Below are 14904 nucleotides of genomic sequence, written 5' to 3'. Positions count from 1 at the left end.
AACAAAATTGGAAATTTGATTTGAATTTGAAATGAAACGAAAATGAAAAACTATTTTGTCATGGAAATATCGTCCAATTAAACTATAATAAGATCTAAAAATCATAGCTCAATCGTTCTATATCGATTAAACGCGATTGCAATGCAATTTTAGTCTAATAATAATTATTCGGATAAAAAAAAATCATCATAATTGTTCAGACATTTATCCGTGCGACGATTAAAATTATCAACAATTTCGTCGTCGCACGGAGAGCGTCGAAAGCAACACGATTGGCGAGCGTGGCTTTGTTAATCGTGCAAAAAAAAAGTTGAATTTTCGATAACATTGAAAAATTGTGGTTCGATGTTTGTTTTTGTTTAGTCTGCAATTAAATTAAACTCGAGGGCAGAAACTACGTTGGTGAACTTTGATCGTCGTTGTCGTTTAATGCAGTTATCCAAACGATTGCGACGCTATAGAGCCTAGATTAGAAGTCCATCGCGGTGCTCCTAATTATATATAGAGTTTATTTTTTATTCTTTTTTTTGGCAAACTCTCGCGTTATTTTTTTCGAATATTTTCGATAAAGTAGCTTTCGGTCGATTATTACAAAAAAAAAATTTAATCCACAAAAAGTCAGCATAAAAAGCGTTAGTTTTAATGATTATAATTTTGTTTCGATATACGGGTACGCATGTACTTGCACATCATTTTTTTTAAATAATTGGTGTGATATTTCATTAACTATTACGAAAATAAACTCTCCTTCGATTGCATTAAACGTTCAATTTATTCATGTCTTAAATAATTGAAAGGACTATTTAAAAAAAATATATCGTTATTTCATAAATTTGAACAAGAGTCCAACCAACAGCCTCTCGATAGGAAAGTAAATGAAACGAAAGCCATTGAACTATTTATCAAATGACAATGATCGATCCAATTTATTTTAATCAACGACACGCCATGCGTGTCCAATATGACTTTACTATTTATTTAAAAATCGGAATAACGACTGTTACTATTTCTTGACTTGATGAATATAGCGTCTACGCTGTCCGGCATCGATTAATCAATGCCTCTGCGATGCGAAAACAAGTGCGCGTCGTCCGTACACGATTACCGCGCGCGCGTTGCATAATTATCAATAATTTGTTTGTCGCGGACTTTGCGCGACCCATCGTTATTAAATAGAAAATTTTTTTTCTCTCTTCCTCGTTTCGTAGATCGTGACACGCGCAGTCGTTGGCAGGAAAAAAATCGTAGACTTTGCGGGGGCCTATCTCGTTTTTAAATAGAAAACTTTTTTCTCTCTTCGTGACGAGAGGTACAGGCGGAAAAAAAATATGTAACTCATTGAATTACGATGATAATCGTTCGTTCAAGTTCAGCGGTTCTAAGTGGAATTTAATAAATCTGTCTCGAAGGATTAATTAGAGATATCACGCTGATATGATGAATCATCGTTATTTTTTCATTAAAAATTTTAACGTAATTATAACGGAACTATTTAATGTTCCCGCTTCTTCCTCGTTATGCGGCAAACAATTTTGGCTCGACCGATCGGTAAAAGACAATAAGCAATTTAACGTATAAGAGGTGTTACAAAAAATTCAAGTCTCATCGTTTATCTGTACAGTAGTGATACAGCCATTTGTACGGGCATGACGAGCGCATAGCTAAACATATACAATTCAGTTGAAAGCAATAATCGATAGTTGCGGAAAAAATCGTTACGATTACTAGATAAGTATTTTTTTTAAGGCAACTACTGAATGCATCTTACATTGACTCGAGCAAAAGCAGAAACCCTTGACCTTGGGCATAAGACAGAGAAAAGAAATTATGCAGATTTCGATAAAGCTTTCGCACGGCAGTCGCCAAAAAAAGCGAGAATATTCCATTATTATTTGTTGGCACGTAGCGCGCGATAACATTTTTTACTTTTTTTTTGCTCTTATTGTTATTGTTGTTGTTGTTGTTGCTGTTGAATATCGAGCAAAAAAAAATTGATTACGAGTCTCGCAACGGATAAGTGTGAATTGCTCCGACGATTTCGACATGCTTTGCGCACCCGTAACAATCGGAATCGGTAGCGATCGGGTGAAAAATGATATGAAAGCCATTTTTTGCGATTTGGTCAAATGAAATATCGATGTTGTGAGAATTTGCATGTTTGATCCTAAGCCCTGATCGCGCTCAAGATCCAGACCTTCCAGGTCTTCCCCTCCACGGTTTCGGATACACACGAACGAAAACGAGAAGATAAAAAATATTTAGAAGCATTTATGACTCGAGCGAAACTCGTATGTGTGTACTCTTTTCTCAGCCGTGCATATAATTTTTTTTTCTCCTCTGCAGTCCGGCGCATTTCTTTTTCTTCTTCTTCTTCTTCTCTCCTCTCCTAAAACCTGCTCTCCCACTTGTCGCGTCGCGTACACCTCCCCCTAAGCGCATACAAAGTCAGTTTGTTGTTTGTTTCTTGTTTTTTTTTTTTTCAGGCAATATTTTTATTTCGAACGAAAACGTGACCATCACGTGCACGCAGATTTTTTTCCTTCGTTTTTGTTTACAGTACAGCGTGAAGATCCAAACTTGTGTGTGCCTTTGGTTTCAATCCCAAAAACGATGCTACTTTTCTTTTCGACATTTTTCCATACGAGCATATTTTCATCTTTTCCATCTCTCAATGTTGCCACGCACGCGAGCGAGCCTCGCGCGATACATCTGCAAGTTTGCGCAACCGCATCGCGGCATTATTAAAAGTAAATCGCAAAACGCGATAGAAATTTATCGGTGCTCGTTATTACATTACTTAATTTTGCACTAATGTGGCACTATCGAAAAAATAATTGAGGAGAATTTCTTTATCGCTATCTCTTATGCATACGTGCATGCATTGCTATTAACATGGAAGAAGAGAATCGGCGTCCGATCGTGCCACAATATATATAAATGCGAGAGTTAATAATGTTCGCGATTGCTCGAGCGTCAACGGATGCAGAATGCGAGTTGTATTCTTGAGTCGCGTATCGGCTAATTGAACGACTATATAATTTATTCCTTCGTAGTCTAACAGTTTACTTTTGGATTGGATCTATTTCGGGTATTATTATTGTTCTTCGACTTTTTTTTGTAAATATTCGTGTCTACGGTGAAAAACTATTTATATCTTGTGGTTTAGCTAAAAAGGCAAACCACAGATGTTTATAACTAGCTGAACTTCCGGAATTATAATGAATTTTTATTTCTAATAACATACGACGTGAACAGCTTTTTTTATAAACGTTCGAGTTTTAATGCGAAATATATAATCAACTCAATCATAAATAACACGAATATTCATTTGAATTAAATCTAGTTTTATTTATTATTAAATTACTTTAATAATAAAATAATTATGGAATAAATAATTTATATTCTATTATTTGAGTAATGGTAATGGAGATTAAGTGGAATAATTTAGGAACATGATTTTCAATGCCAAGTGGAACTTTGACAGTAACTAATGATGAGACATTTTTTATACTTTAAAATTTAAAATTAATTTTATTACAAATAAGATTATATAACAAAAATAGGACGACACATTTTAACGAATAATTCGTGTCATCTATGTATAATTACATAGGATCTTCATCAGAAGAATCTGAAATGAAATAAAATGGTAAGTAAATGTTTTCGTGTCTTTTTTCAATAAAAAGAAGAAATGCAATGAATTACCTTGGTCTTCGTAAACTAGTAAACATTCCTGTGTATCGACTAAATCTTCCCTCTCTGCATTTTTGGCTATTTGACCTGTTAATAAATTTACTTTTCCTTCCAGTCGCATGAGTTCGGGGAAAAAGAAAAGTTTGGCATCTATAATATTTAATACAGGATCAATAGCTTCCTTGATCTGGGGATGAGATATGATTGTGGTTGTATGCGTAAAGCACACTTCTTTCATCCACGCAATGGCAAATCGACAACTAAAATAATAAATGTCTAATTAAGTTTCAAGACTTTTGAAGAGTGGTATGAAATTGTAAAATTTTTATACTTACGCATAAGTTTTTCCCTCAAGCATCTTAGTTAATTCTTTTACAAGAGGAATTATTGCTTGTGTAGGCAATTTGGCTACAGTGTTTTTAATAATACTCTCAGATTTAACAAATAGAACGCTATCAAGTAGGTTCTTGTCATTGCTATGCAAGGCTTGTATTAAAAGTTTAGCCATATTGTCACCCTTCGAGGTTATTTTACCAGGAACAGTTGATTCTGAATCTAAACTTAAATTATCTAATCTAGTTTGTAGAGGAAGTTGTGAACCAGCTTCAGGTTTCCTTTTGAGTGGTACCTGTTCTTGATCTCCAGGTCCCAAGTACTGTGCACCAGTTTCCCCTAAAGTTTTTACCTTTGTCATTGCCTCTTTTTGTTCATTTTTAGATTTTTTAGATTCTTGTCTTATTAGACACTGAGATTTATCCGAAAAATCAGGTACAACTTTTTCTATTGTTAGAGCAATAAATGAACCATAAGCCAGTGTCATTGCAGTTTCATCTAAGAAGCATGTTGTGAGGATAGGAATCTGTTTGGCTTTCTGTTCAGAATCTGTGGCTATAATAACATTCAAGATTGGGTGAACTGGTTTGCACGATACTCCATTAGCTTGATATTTAAATAATTGAGCATTTCCAGATCTTGTCGTTGATAAAACAAAAATTTGTCCATCTTTTGTACATTTGATAGAATAGTTTAGAACTTCATCTGAAAGTGTTAGCGTGGCAACTGGTGATATGTCTTTTTTGGCCTAAAAATCATTTTATATTATAATATTTGAATTTTAAACAATTGGATATATTCAAAAATTGATAAAAATTTCTTACCTGATTTAAAGGCCACACACTGAGGTAATTATCTCCATTTGAACTACTTACAAGATAACTTAATTCATCGCTTATTTTGGCAACGGAGAGATTATTGACCTGACTTCTGAGGCCTGAGAAGGTACCTTTTAGTTTTTTTGATTCAATATCCCACCATTTGATAATTTTTTCGCCAGCTAGCAACGATTCGCCTCCAGGCAACACACACAGAGATGTAACTTTGTCTTTACCAGACTTCCATTCTTGTTTTATGGATTTGTCTGATACACTCCATTGTGTAATGTGCTGATCTGCATCTGCAGAAAATAATCCAGCTTCGGGTGACCATGTGATCGCTGTGATACTGGACTTGCGATTGTTAAAGAGTGTGGCAGAGATACTCGCTGTCGATAAATCATAAAGTGTCACATTTCCATTTGACAAACCCATGGCAACAATTTCTTTTGTGGCATCTTCGACCATGGATGCATTTGACCTCCTCTTTCGTTTTTTCTGAGATATAGCAAAAAATATATCATAGTTAATTATAATTTGTGATTAACAATTCAAACCGATTGCTCTTTAAATAAACAGTCGCACATTTAAAATCATAACCCGAAAATAAAAACACGTGCTCTACACATGCGCAGCTTCATTTTTTCACAGGTAACTTCTCGCGAACGAGTTTTTTTAAACAATGACAACTGCATCGAAGAAAAAATGACGCGAGCAAGGATAATAATAAATAAATACGGTGAAAAACTTACCGCGGCAGAGGTGGAACTCGTGCCGACGACGAGCCATGTTAGCACGCAGTTCGGCGATGCCAAGTGCTCCCTCGGGACGAACTCTTGCTTCAGGCGATTCGAGGCTGTCTCCCAGATCTTCAGCGTGCCGTTCTCGTAGACGGCCAGGTACTCGCCACTGTGGGAAAAGGCATGTTGACAGGAGCCGGCCATTGTGCTTGTTTCCACTTGCGTTGTGCGTCTATAAACGTGGTAACAGATTTTTTTAATGTAATAAAAAATTGAAACTCGTGTTGCGGCGTGGAGCGTAACGAAAAAGTACAATTTTCCGATTTATCTCGAGTCGGTGAATTTCGTCGATGCCGGTGGAAGTGGAACACTCGACGCTTCGACAACAAGTGAATTAAATAATTGACGCGCGATAAGGAGTCATTCGTTATTTTTTTTTTTGTAAATAAAAAGCTACCGAACGAGCGTCGATCCTTCCTAACCTCACTGTACACACGCCGCGGTCTGCTCTGCGAGTGGAGATATATTACAAAAAAACCTATGTAAGCATTTACTTACCGGAGCGTAGACGCGGACACGGTTACACACTGAAAAACTGATGTAGCTAGCACGTGCTGCTGTTGCGGCGGCGCCTATGTACGGTATATACGAAGAAAAAAAGGCCGGCAATCGTGGAATCGGCATGCGACAGTGCGCAGCTGTCGAGCCGTAGCACGAGATGAATATGCGCGTACGGATTTTGAAAACGTAAAATGAGCCAACGCAAGAATTATGAGTTTATAAAAGACGGTAACATTTATGGAAATTGTTATTAATATTTTTGTAATGTCGAAATTATTGTAGAAACTTTATTTTTATAAATTATTGTTAAATTCATAAAGACATAAGGACGATTGATGAAAAGTACGTTCGAGAACTTCGTGAAAACTTTCGTTTATTTCAACAGTTTTGTCATCATAAAAAATTTACTTTTTTGTTACTGATTCATAGAAGTATGTGCGGCAGCATTTTCCATTTTGTATACACCGGATTTCTCTAATTTTAGCATTTTTGCAAAGATTTAATTTTCGGTGATACATTTTCATCGTGACTAGTGTTCTTTGTTTACATATTTTCTATAATATCGAACGCTGGTAAATTTATTATTAACCGTAAACTTGCACCATCACCATTAGATCCCCTTGGATTTGGACAAATAATTGTCAATTACAAATTTTGTAGACATTACAAATGAAATCATTACAATGAATTTTGAATATTTGAATGACCCCGATAGATGTTTTTACTGTTCCAAAAAATGTTGTATATTTTATCGTATCGCGATTTAAACCTTCACCACTAGATGCCGAGTATTTTTATATGTAAATCTGCAAGTGGCGAAGTCAAAATAAATGTATAAGTCAAAACACAGTATAATTATAAAATGTGTAAATGATTCCATTACATTAAATTTAATTAAATTAAATTTAACAAATTTAATTTCAAACTGCTCAAATAAAAAATTCGAATTAATTATCACCATCAGACTTACTGCAATCTATGATGAAAAATACTATAAGTAACTGAGGCGGTTGTCAAAATTGCACTCGTGTCAATGCTACCCACATAAACTATATGGAGCGCCTTAGACCGGTGAATTCGGTGACCCTCGCTACGCTCGGGCTGCAAATTGACACTCTTGCAAAATAGACAACCCTTCGCCTCAGTTACGCAATGTACTATTTTCACCCTTTTTCTCTTTTCAATCGAAAACTTCCAGTTAGATCTTGTTATGTTTAATGGGAAAGTTGTAGAGATTTGAAACACCTTCATAGTGAGCTCAAGAAGATTATTTGCTGAAAAAATCCAGGAAAGGCTTCGAAATGACCTATTTCATACATAAATTCGCCATTTGATTTTTTAAGACGTTCACACGCGGGCCCGAGGAAAACCAAGTGTTATCCTACAAATTTTCATTTCGTGATTTGTATGCCCAAGAAAACCGTACGATTTGGACATAAAATTTCTAGATTTATTCAAGTTAAGCAGTTTTTATAAAAAGTTTATTAATTTTTTTAAAACTTGAACGTTTTTGCAAGTAGCGAGATGGAAAATTATAAGAGAAACTCATTATACGAAGATAATTGTTTTTTTACAAAATTTATTATACATTTATCACATCATGATGCGTGGGTGAAGTTCTATATTAATGACAGTTATGAGCCTACTCATTTGTCTCAATCTTTTTTCAGGGTGTATTTTTGGACGTGTTAACATTTTTACAGAAATTTTTATGTGTGTGGATGTGTGTGCATGTATGTGGAACGAGTTTACTCAATAATGGGACGGCGAATGTATTGAAATAAACTGCATTTTTTGTCGACTGGGTTGAGGATGAAGCCTGAAAAAGTTCCATTTCGATTCATGTAATATTTTGTAAGTTATTAAAATTTTTGATTTTTTTTTCGAAATTTTGTTTAAATTTTTTTCAAAGGATGTAGTGATTCATTGAAGTTTTGAGCACATGTTTCGAAAGATGAGCAGTTAAACTTCCATTTACGACCAAAAATGTCAAGTTTCATCGATTAATTACATAGTTATATCGTGAAAATGAAAATGTTACTTTTCATTTTTCAAACTTTTTTTTAATTTTTACAAAGTTAAAGTGGAGTAACTTATTAAAAAATATGAGTAGTTATTTTAAAAACTGCACCAAAAATGACTAGCCTATTCTGTACAAATAAAAAAAATGCGAAATTGAACCTTACAACCCTTATCGATGGGCGGATTACATCGTAAAAACGAAATTTTTTTTCTCGAAAATCCAATAATAGATTTTTACACAGTTTATTATTTTCATCGTACAATAATACAAATGTTATTTGAAATTTAATAAAAATTATGCACAGTAACAAATATATATTACTGAAAAAGTACACATGGAATTCCTCGAGCTCCTTTGGCCTAGAAAATAATCATAGAAAGTTAAAATAGTACTATAAAATTGTTTATGAAGTTGAGGAAAAGATGATAATACCTTTGCGAATTGTATCACGTATTTTGGTTTTCTTCTTTTGCCGCGATTTCTGCCGCCAAGCAAATATTATATAAATCCTCATTGTTCAGATTCTGGATGATCAGCTCACAGCAACGAATTGACAATCGGTTGCGAGTCAGTTCCAAGAATGGGTCCAGTGCCCATTTTCGGAAAAATCCTGTAGACATTGTATCGGCCAAACGCAAATTAAATCTATCCAAAAAGCCTGTAATATTCTGGGTTGCACCGGGCCAGGGCCAGGTCCATGTAACTAAGAGCTTGTAGTAGTCCGTAGGCGTGAGTAGTTTCGCCGCCTCTTTGGGTCGTAATTTAATCAAGTCATTGAAGGACAGATTCGGATTTATCATCATTTCTTTCGCTTTGCTCGTGAACTGCCTACACTCGTAGCCGTTCGAAAATTTAAGTTGCCCAAGGCCAAATACAGAAGAAGAAGAAGAACATTCAAGATCCTCTATATTTTCAAGCAATATTTCCATAATTACCAGAGCGTCGCTTCGTTTTAGCTCGTATCCTCTTTTCTCGAGACTTTCGACGATGGACAGAGCACCATAATTTAGTTTCACGTGTGAGTTCATAACCGTAGAGCTCTCGTCGAAGTCACTCTCAGAGGGAAAACTGAAGCTAGACAGATCAGCCCCACGATCCAAAAGTACCTCGACCGCATAGGGCATAAGATTTGTCACAGCTAATTGCAGCGGTGTCCGACCTCTCTTGTCCCGGGCATCGACCTGTACCGTTTTATGAGCATTGTCGGTTATCTCGAAAAATTTCTTCAATAATGCCTCCTCTGAAGACCCAGTGCGACATAAGTTGTGCAGATAAGTCATCCCATTCTCGTCGGCCAAATTAGGGTCGGCTCCTCGCCTCAGCAGCAATTCGGCCGTTTTTTCGTGAAGCCTCAATGACTGAGTCAATTGCAACGGTGTTTGGCCCGACTGGTCCCGGACATCGATCTGCACCACTCGATTCACTTCGTCGCAGATCATGAAAAATTTTTCCACAAAACCATCATGAAGATTTCTCTGAGTTGCCCGGATAATTGAATGCAGAGCGGTAGATCCGTGCTTGTTTATCAGATTCGGATCCGCGCCTCTCCTCAGCAGTAACTCGGTTATCTTCTTCTTGTTATTGCTCTCCAGAGACGAATGCAGCGGTGTCTGACCGTCCTCGTCCAGGGTGTCGACCTCAACCGACCGATGGACTTCGTCACTCAAGTCAAAAAATGTCTCCAACATTATCATCGTCGATTTATCATCTTGTTGACATTGACACACTGCATGGTGCAGAGGAGTCCGCCCATCATTGTTGACTAAGTTCGGGTTGGCGCCGTTTCTCATCAGCACTTCAACCACCTCCGCGCAGCCTAGAAACAAAGCTGCGTGCATCAGTGTGTCTCCAAGCTCGTCCTGGGCGTCGTACTCTACCTTGTCATGTCTCTCGGCATAGATCTCGAAGAATATCTTCAAGAATCTCGCGAATTTTTCGTCCTGGTCTTTAATACTGCAAATTGAATGCAGTAGTAGCGGTAGCTTTTTGTCGATTAGCTTTGGCTCGGCGCCTCTCCGTAGCAACAATTCAGCCGTCTTATAGTTAATGCGTTGCAGAGCCTCGTAAAGCGGAGGGTTACCCCACTCGTCCAGGACGTTGACATCAACCACTTGATTCAATTCGTCGTTGATGTCGAAAAATTTCTTCAAGATCGTTGCGCGTTCCTCATCATTACATCCACTGCAAAAGTAGTGCAAAGTTGTCCATCCATTGTCAACAGCAAAATTGGGATCCGCGCCGTTTCTCAATAGAAATTCAACTACCTCGATGTTGCCGTGGCTCAGAGCCACCATTAGCGGTGTCCGGCCGGCCCCGCGGTGGGCGTCGATGTGTACCTTGCGATGTTTCTCGGCGCATATCTCGAACAATTTCTTCAGGAATGAAGCCCCTTTGCCATCGTCGAATTTAAAGCAAATCAAATGCAGCGGTGACCATCCATGCTCGTCACTTAGACTTGGATCGGCGCCTCTTCTTAGCAGTACTTCGGCCGTCTTAGGTAATAAGTTTTTCACAGCCGAGTAAAGCGGTGTCTCGCCGAAATTGTTCTGGGTATCAACCTGAAGCGGCTGATGAAATTGGTCGTTTATGTCGAAATAAAACTTCATATATGAAGCCGACTCTTCGTCGGGACCACCATAGCAAATCTTATGCAAAGGAATATCTCCTTGAATGTCGACTAAAGTGGGATACGCACCTTTTCTCATTAACAATTCGATTGCTTTCTTGACGCGGTATTGCGCTGCACAGTTCAATGGAGTAAAGCCATAATCGGTCTGGGCGTTGATATCGACCGGCTGATGTTGTTCGTCCATAAATTTGAAGAATAATTCCGCAAAATCGTCATCATATTCTCTCCAGCAAAAGTAGTGAAGAGGAGTGAATTCATAATTATTGACCACATGCAAAGGAGCCCCGTTTCTCAACAGCAACTCGGCCACCTCCTTGTGACCGTGCCTCAGAGCCACGTGTAGAGGCGAACTGCCCGTCAACGTCACGACGCAATTGATATTTTGGCCGAAGTCGAGGAATTTTTGGACGACATCCTCGCAACCAGTCATGCAGGCCACGTGAAAATGTGAATACCCCAATTCGTCGGTGTAATTAACGTCGAACCTATCGTATATTTTAAATAGATCACGTATCGATTCTTTGGAGAATTGGTAATCGTATGTTTTAGGCACAATATGCAATGGTGTGGTACGAAGCGACCGTTGCTCGTCGACTAGGGCCTCGCCTTTGTAACCGGTCCGAGCCACGAACCCGATGATTAATGAAGGTTCTGCTTCTCTACGGTAGTACGTCATGAAATCGGAGAGAAGCCAATCGATTTCTCCCGACCGAAAAATGTCTCGGAGATTTGGAAGTTCGTCCTTCCAATTTTCAATTAATTCATGAATTTGACGAAGCAGTTTGAATTGCCACCATTCATTCACACAGTTGATCTTTCTACGCGATATCATAAGGTCTTGCAAACGGTTTAGATCGCCGTGGGCCATCGTCGCTTGCACTCATGCACTAAACAATAGCTATTATTACTCAATAACACTCAATGCACGAGTGTGCATATGGTTATTTCTGAAGAACGAGCTAGGAGTTGCCCGGCACTGCAAGTCGAAGGTTATATGCTTGTCTCGAGTTTTTGAGAGAAAAAAATAATTTCGCACAACTTCGACACAATATTTTATAGCGCGAGAGCCTAAAACTACCCGCAAAATAGCAATTTTTACGTTAGATCGATAACAAATATTTGCTCTTTTCACGATTAACACTTGCTGCAGCCGACGCGATGTAACTCTACTTATATACGCAGCACGAAATGTGTTGCGTGTAATACACCAAAGCTACTTCTACATAACTTCGATTGGGTGAGACTTCGTTTGATCGGTTGTATATGTATAAGCGCAGTCATATGTGAGTATATGACTGCTACCAATGCCACCGCTTTAGTCGGAGTCAGCGCAAGATGGGTCCAGCGAAGTCGCAACTAATCAAAGTTCTGTAGAGGTAGCCTAAAATAAATCCGACTCGTCCGCCACATTTTTTAAACGAATTAAGCCGTGCAGCAAAGTAAAAATGTACACACAGCATGGCACGAAGCTGACTTCAACGTTTGGAAACATAGAGGATTTTGATGGACAATTTTTCGCTGTTACCATGTCTAGATCGAAACGAGAAAAATTATGAAAAGTACTTCATCTTATATTTTTGAGTGCTCTTTCATATGGTGGTATTTAAAATTGCGTAAATTAACAATTTGCAATTGTAATCGTTAACGATAAATTCGATCTTGTAAATGCTCTCCTCGATACGACTTTGTGTATGGCAAAAATGTATCAAAAAATCGATCGACTATAAGTAAAGAAAGTAAAAAAAAGATTTCACTCACTTGGCTGGTATTCTTCGTCAGTTTATTACCGACGCGTAAGTTGCGAAAAGCCTCCTGCACGTAGAGATCTTGCAGGTACATGAAAAGCCTACATTCTGATTATCCGTGTCGAGCAGGTCTCGTTCCAAAACTGCAACGACGAGATCGGACTCACTGAATAACGATTTTAGCGCAGATACAATGCACACTCTTGATTTACCTCCGAAGGTCTGTGGTATCGATGCCGAAAATCGCATTTCAATTTCAATTTAAAATATAAATCTTATTGAATGAAAGGCATCTTTTTGTATTGAGTTTTAAGGCAAGATCTGGGCTCAGAAGTGTGAAACCTCTATGCGACACGTGCATTCGACACTTCTTGTAATAAGGATGAAATTTTTACCAAGTAATTCGGTATCAAATAATTTAAGATTAAAGATTATTATTATTAGATTATTATATGAATACAATTTTTTTTGTATCTCTTGCTATCCCTTTAGTTAGGTGAAAGAAAGATTACCAACAGATTATGTGTATTTAATTTTTTTTTTTAATGGTTGCATTATTATAAAAAGTTTATATTTTTATAAACCAAATGTCCACTATTCAATCATGCTGAAGCATATTTATTTGAACGAATATATTATGTAAACTATAAATTACAAAAAAAAATCTTTATTAACTACAAGGCATACTGCGATTATACAAAAGTATAAAAATAAGCTCTTACAACTTGTCAGTCGATTCAAGTAAAAAAAGCACACTCACAATTGATTCATACCTGAGCAAACACTAGTTTTGTTTGGCTGAATCACACATTCATTAGACTAATTAACTCGATGTAATCAAACTAAGCTTTGCTCACACAAAATATTTTCACCACTTAGATACGATATCATTAACTCAAGAACTAATCTAAAACTTTAGAAAGATGACTTTGAAGAATCTTCAATTGATGTTTTGTTTCATCATCCAGGTGCAGATTATCAGTTAAGGATGTTTCATTAAAGGGTAACAATGAAATAATATTTCCATTTCTCAATGGTACATTAATATTGGCTGTTCTGTCATTGACAGTCGTAGAAACAAGAAGTGGACTCCCTTGGGTACTGAAAACCATTTCTCCATCCTTTGGTTTTCTCAGTACATTGATAGCAGAGTTGAGCCTAATTTTTGGAGTAATAACAAAATTGTTCATCGGTTTGCTCTGTGGCGTCTTCATCAATTCTTTTCTTGTTTTTTTCACAGCACTTCCTTGAACTTCTGCCTGATTCTGTCCATCCTTCATCATCATACTGGGATTGCGCTTAGACTTTCTATCCTGTGATATGCTTCTCGATCTTGCGGCTTTGTCTTGAGATGAGCTCCTTGTTCGTGCAGTAGTACGAGTCATATTGTTCATAAGCTTTGATGCTTGACTTGTCATTGATTCGCTTTGATAGCCATCATCCGAGGTAGCAGTAACTCGTTTACCAGCAGCGCTCGTCTTGCTGCTTGCGTTGCTGGCACTACTGGCAATGCTCTTGCTCGTTTTATTGGCCACCATACTTTTTTTCGTATTACTAGGAGGTATCCTTGGCGTTTTGGAGGGCAGATTTTCCTTCTCCGGGGTTTTATCGACTCTCAGCAATTCGCGAAGAGTCAAATTTTGAATTTCCGTGGGCCAACGATTGAGGGTGACTGCCACCTTGGAGACGAAATTTTTTATCCTCGTCTTGGCCTCGATCTCCTCCTTCTGGATCTGCAGCTGCACCAATCTATTGAAGTCGCGCATGATCTGCTCGGTGCCCGCACTCTGGCGTTTGACTTTTCGCTGCTTCGTGCGCGGCATCTTGGACTCGAGACTGAGATTGTACTAAACGATGCCCACTCCGTACGTAAATTTGATCAACTGCGAGATTCAACGCAGCGCACGATCTCTCGCTTCCAGATGCAGCAGCAGGCCTGCCTGCAAAATAAAACAAAAAAAAAAAGATGCAAAAATTCAGGGTTAGAAAGTCCTTGGGTTATTTGCACGCGACAAACAAATCGAAAGACGGATGCGACAGAGACTAACTTTTTTCATCCGAATGAAACTGGGTCGTTGAATTGCAGGCGCGATCGACGACCAGAGTCGCGCTTGTTTACAATTGCAATTGTCTCGCGGACGAGAAGCTTTATTTATTATTACACGAACACTCGCGGCACACGCGATCGAGTCGCGTTCGATGCGTATAAAATTTGGCGGTATGTCAGCCGGCCGGCACAGACACAACGGGCAACGACGTACTATACATACGCGTATCACTGGGACTCTATACACAAACCGTTGATTCTCTTTTCATACACACAGAACACAGCGACAGCACATAAGCCTGTCCCACAGAACAC

At 38.0% G+C, this 14904-nt stretch overlaps 3 protein-coding genes across 4 annotated transcripts; all 3 read right to left on the bottom strand.

Moving 5' to 3' along the window:
* Nucleotides 1-3540: 3540 nt before the first annotated feature.
* LOC106652712 (WD repeat-containing protein 43) lies at nucleotides 3541-6279 on the bottom strand. 2 transcript variants are annotated; one of them, XM_014371813.2, is made up of 6 exons: nucleotides 6143-6279; nucleotides 5597-5816; nucleotides 4851-5342; nucleotides 4029-4774; nucleotides 3706-3953; nucleotides 3541-3631 (listed from the first exon to the last, which is right to left on the bottom strand). In XM_014371813.2, the coding sequence occupies exons 2-6, from the start codon at nucleotides 5786-5788 to the stop codon at nucleotides 3606-3608; spliced, it is 1704 nt and encodes a 567-aa protein (XP_014227299.1). In that variant the 5' UTR covers nucleotides 5789-5816; nucleotides 6143-6279; the 3' UTR covers nucleotides 3541-3605. The 2 variants fall into 2 exon arrangements, with proteins under 2 accessions (XP_014227299.1, XP_014227300.1); XM_014371814.2 differs by lacking the exon at nucleotides 6143-6279 and adding an exon at nucleotides 5898-6110.
* Nucleotides 6280-8439: 2160 nt separating this feature from the next.
* LOC106652705 (ankyrin-1-like) lies at nucleotides 8440-11966 on the bottom strand. The gene is made up of 2 exons (XM_014371809.2): nucleotides 8601-11966; nucleotides 8440-8527 (listed from the first exon to the last, which is right to left on the bottom strand). Exon 1 carries the CDS (start codon nucleotides 11663-11665, stop codon nucleotides 8615-8617), a length of 3051 nt encoding a protein of 1016 aa, XP_014227295.1. The 5' UTR covers nucleotides 11666-11966; the 3' UTR covers nucleotides 8440-8527; nucleotides 8601-8614.
* Nucleotides 11967-13061: 1095 nt separating this feature from the next.
* Nucleotides 13062-14812, bottom strand: LOC106652708 (borealin-like). Its single transcript, XM_014371812.2, has 2 exons — nucleotides 14591-14812; nucleotides 13062-14482 (listed from the first exon to the last, which is right to left on the bottom strand). The coding sequence occupies exon 2, from the start codon at nucleotides 14363-14365 to the stop codon at nucleotides 13445-13447; it is 921 nt and encodes a 306-aa protein (XP_014227298.1). The 5' UTR covers nucleotides 14366-14482; nucleotides 14591-14812; the 3' UTR covers nucleotides 13062-13444.
* Between the last annotated feature and the right edge of the window lie 92 nt (nucleotides 14813-14904).

Source organism: Trichogramma pretiosum, unplaced genomic scaffold (genome assembly GCF_000599845.2).
Source record: "Trichogramma pretiosum strain Unisexual culture from Peru unplaced genomic scaffold, Tpre_2.0 scaffold155, whole genome shotgun sequence".
Taxonomy (NCBI): Eukaryota; Metazoa; Arthropoda; class Insecta; order Hymenoptera; family Trichogrammatidae; genus Trichogramma; species Trichogramma pretiosum.
This window is presented reverse-complemented; position numbering and strand designations above follow the sequence as displayed.

Bases quoted from the DNA above. Each gene is read 5' to 3' on its own strand.
- LOC106652712 (XM_014371813.2), bottom strand. From the start codon at position 5,788: ATGGCCGGCTCCTGTCAACATGCCTTTTCCCACAGTGGCGAGTACCTG. The intron at 3,954-4,028 runs GTAAGTATAAAA...TTATTATTTTAG, and splicing joins CTTGAGGGAAAAACTTATGC to TTGTCGATTTGCCATTGCGT. The intron at 3,632-3,705 runs GTAATTCATTGC...ATTTCATTTCAG, and splicing joins ACTAGTTTACGAAGACCAAG to ATTCTTCTGATGAAGATCCT.
- LOC106652705 (XM_014371809.2), bottom strand. From the start codon at position 11,665: ATGGCCCACGGCGATCTAAACCGTTTGCAAGACCTTATGATATCGCGT.
- LOC106652708 (XM_014371812.2), bottom strand. From the start codon at position 14,365: ATGCCGCGCACGAAGCAGCGAAAAGTCAAACGCCAGAGTGCGGGCACC.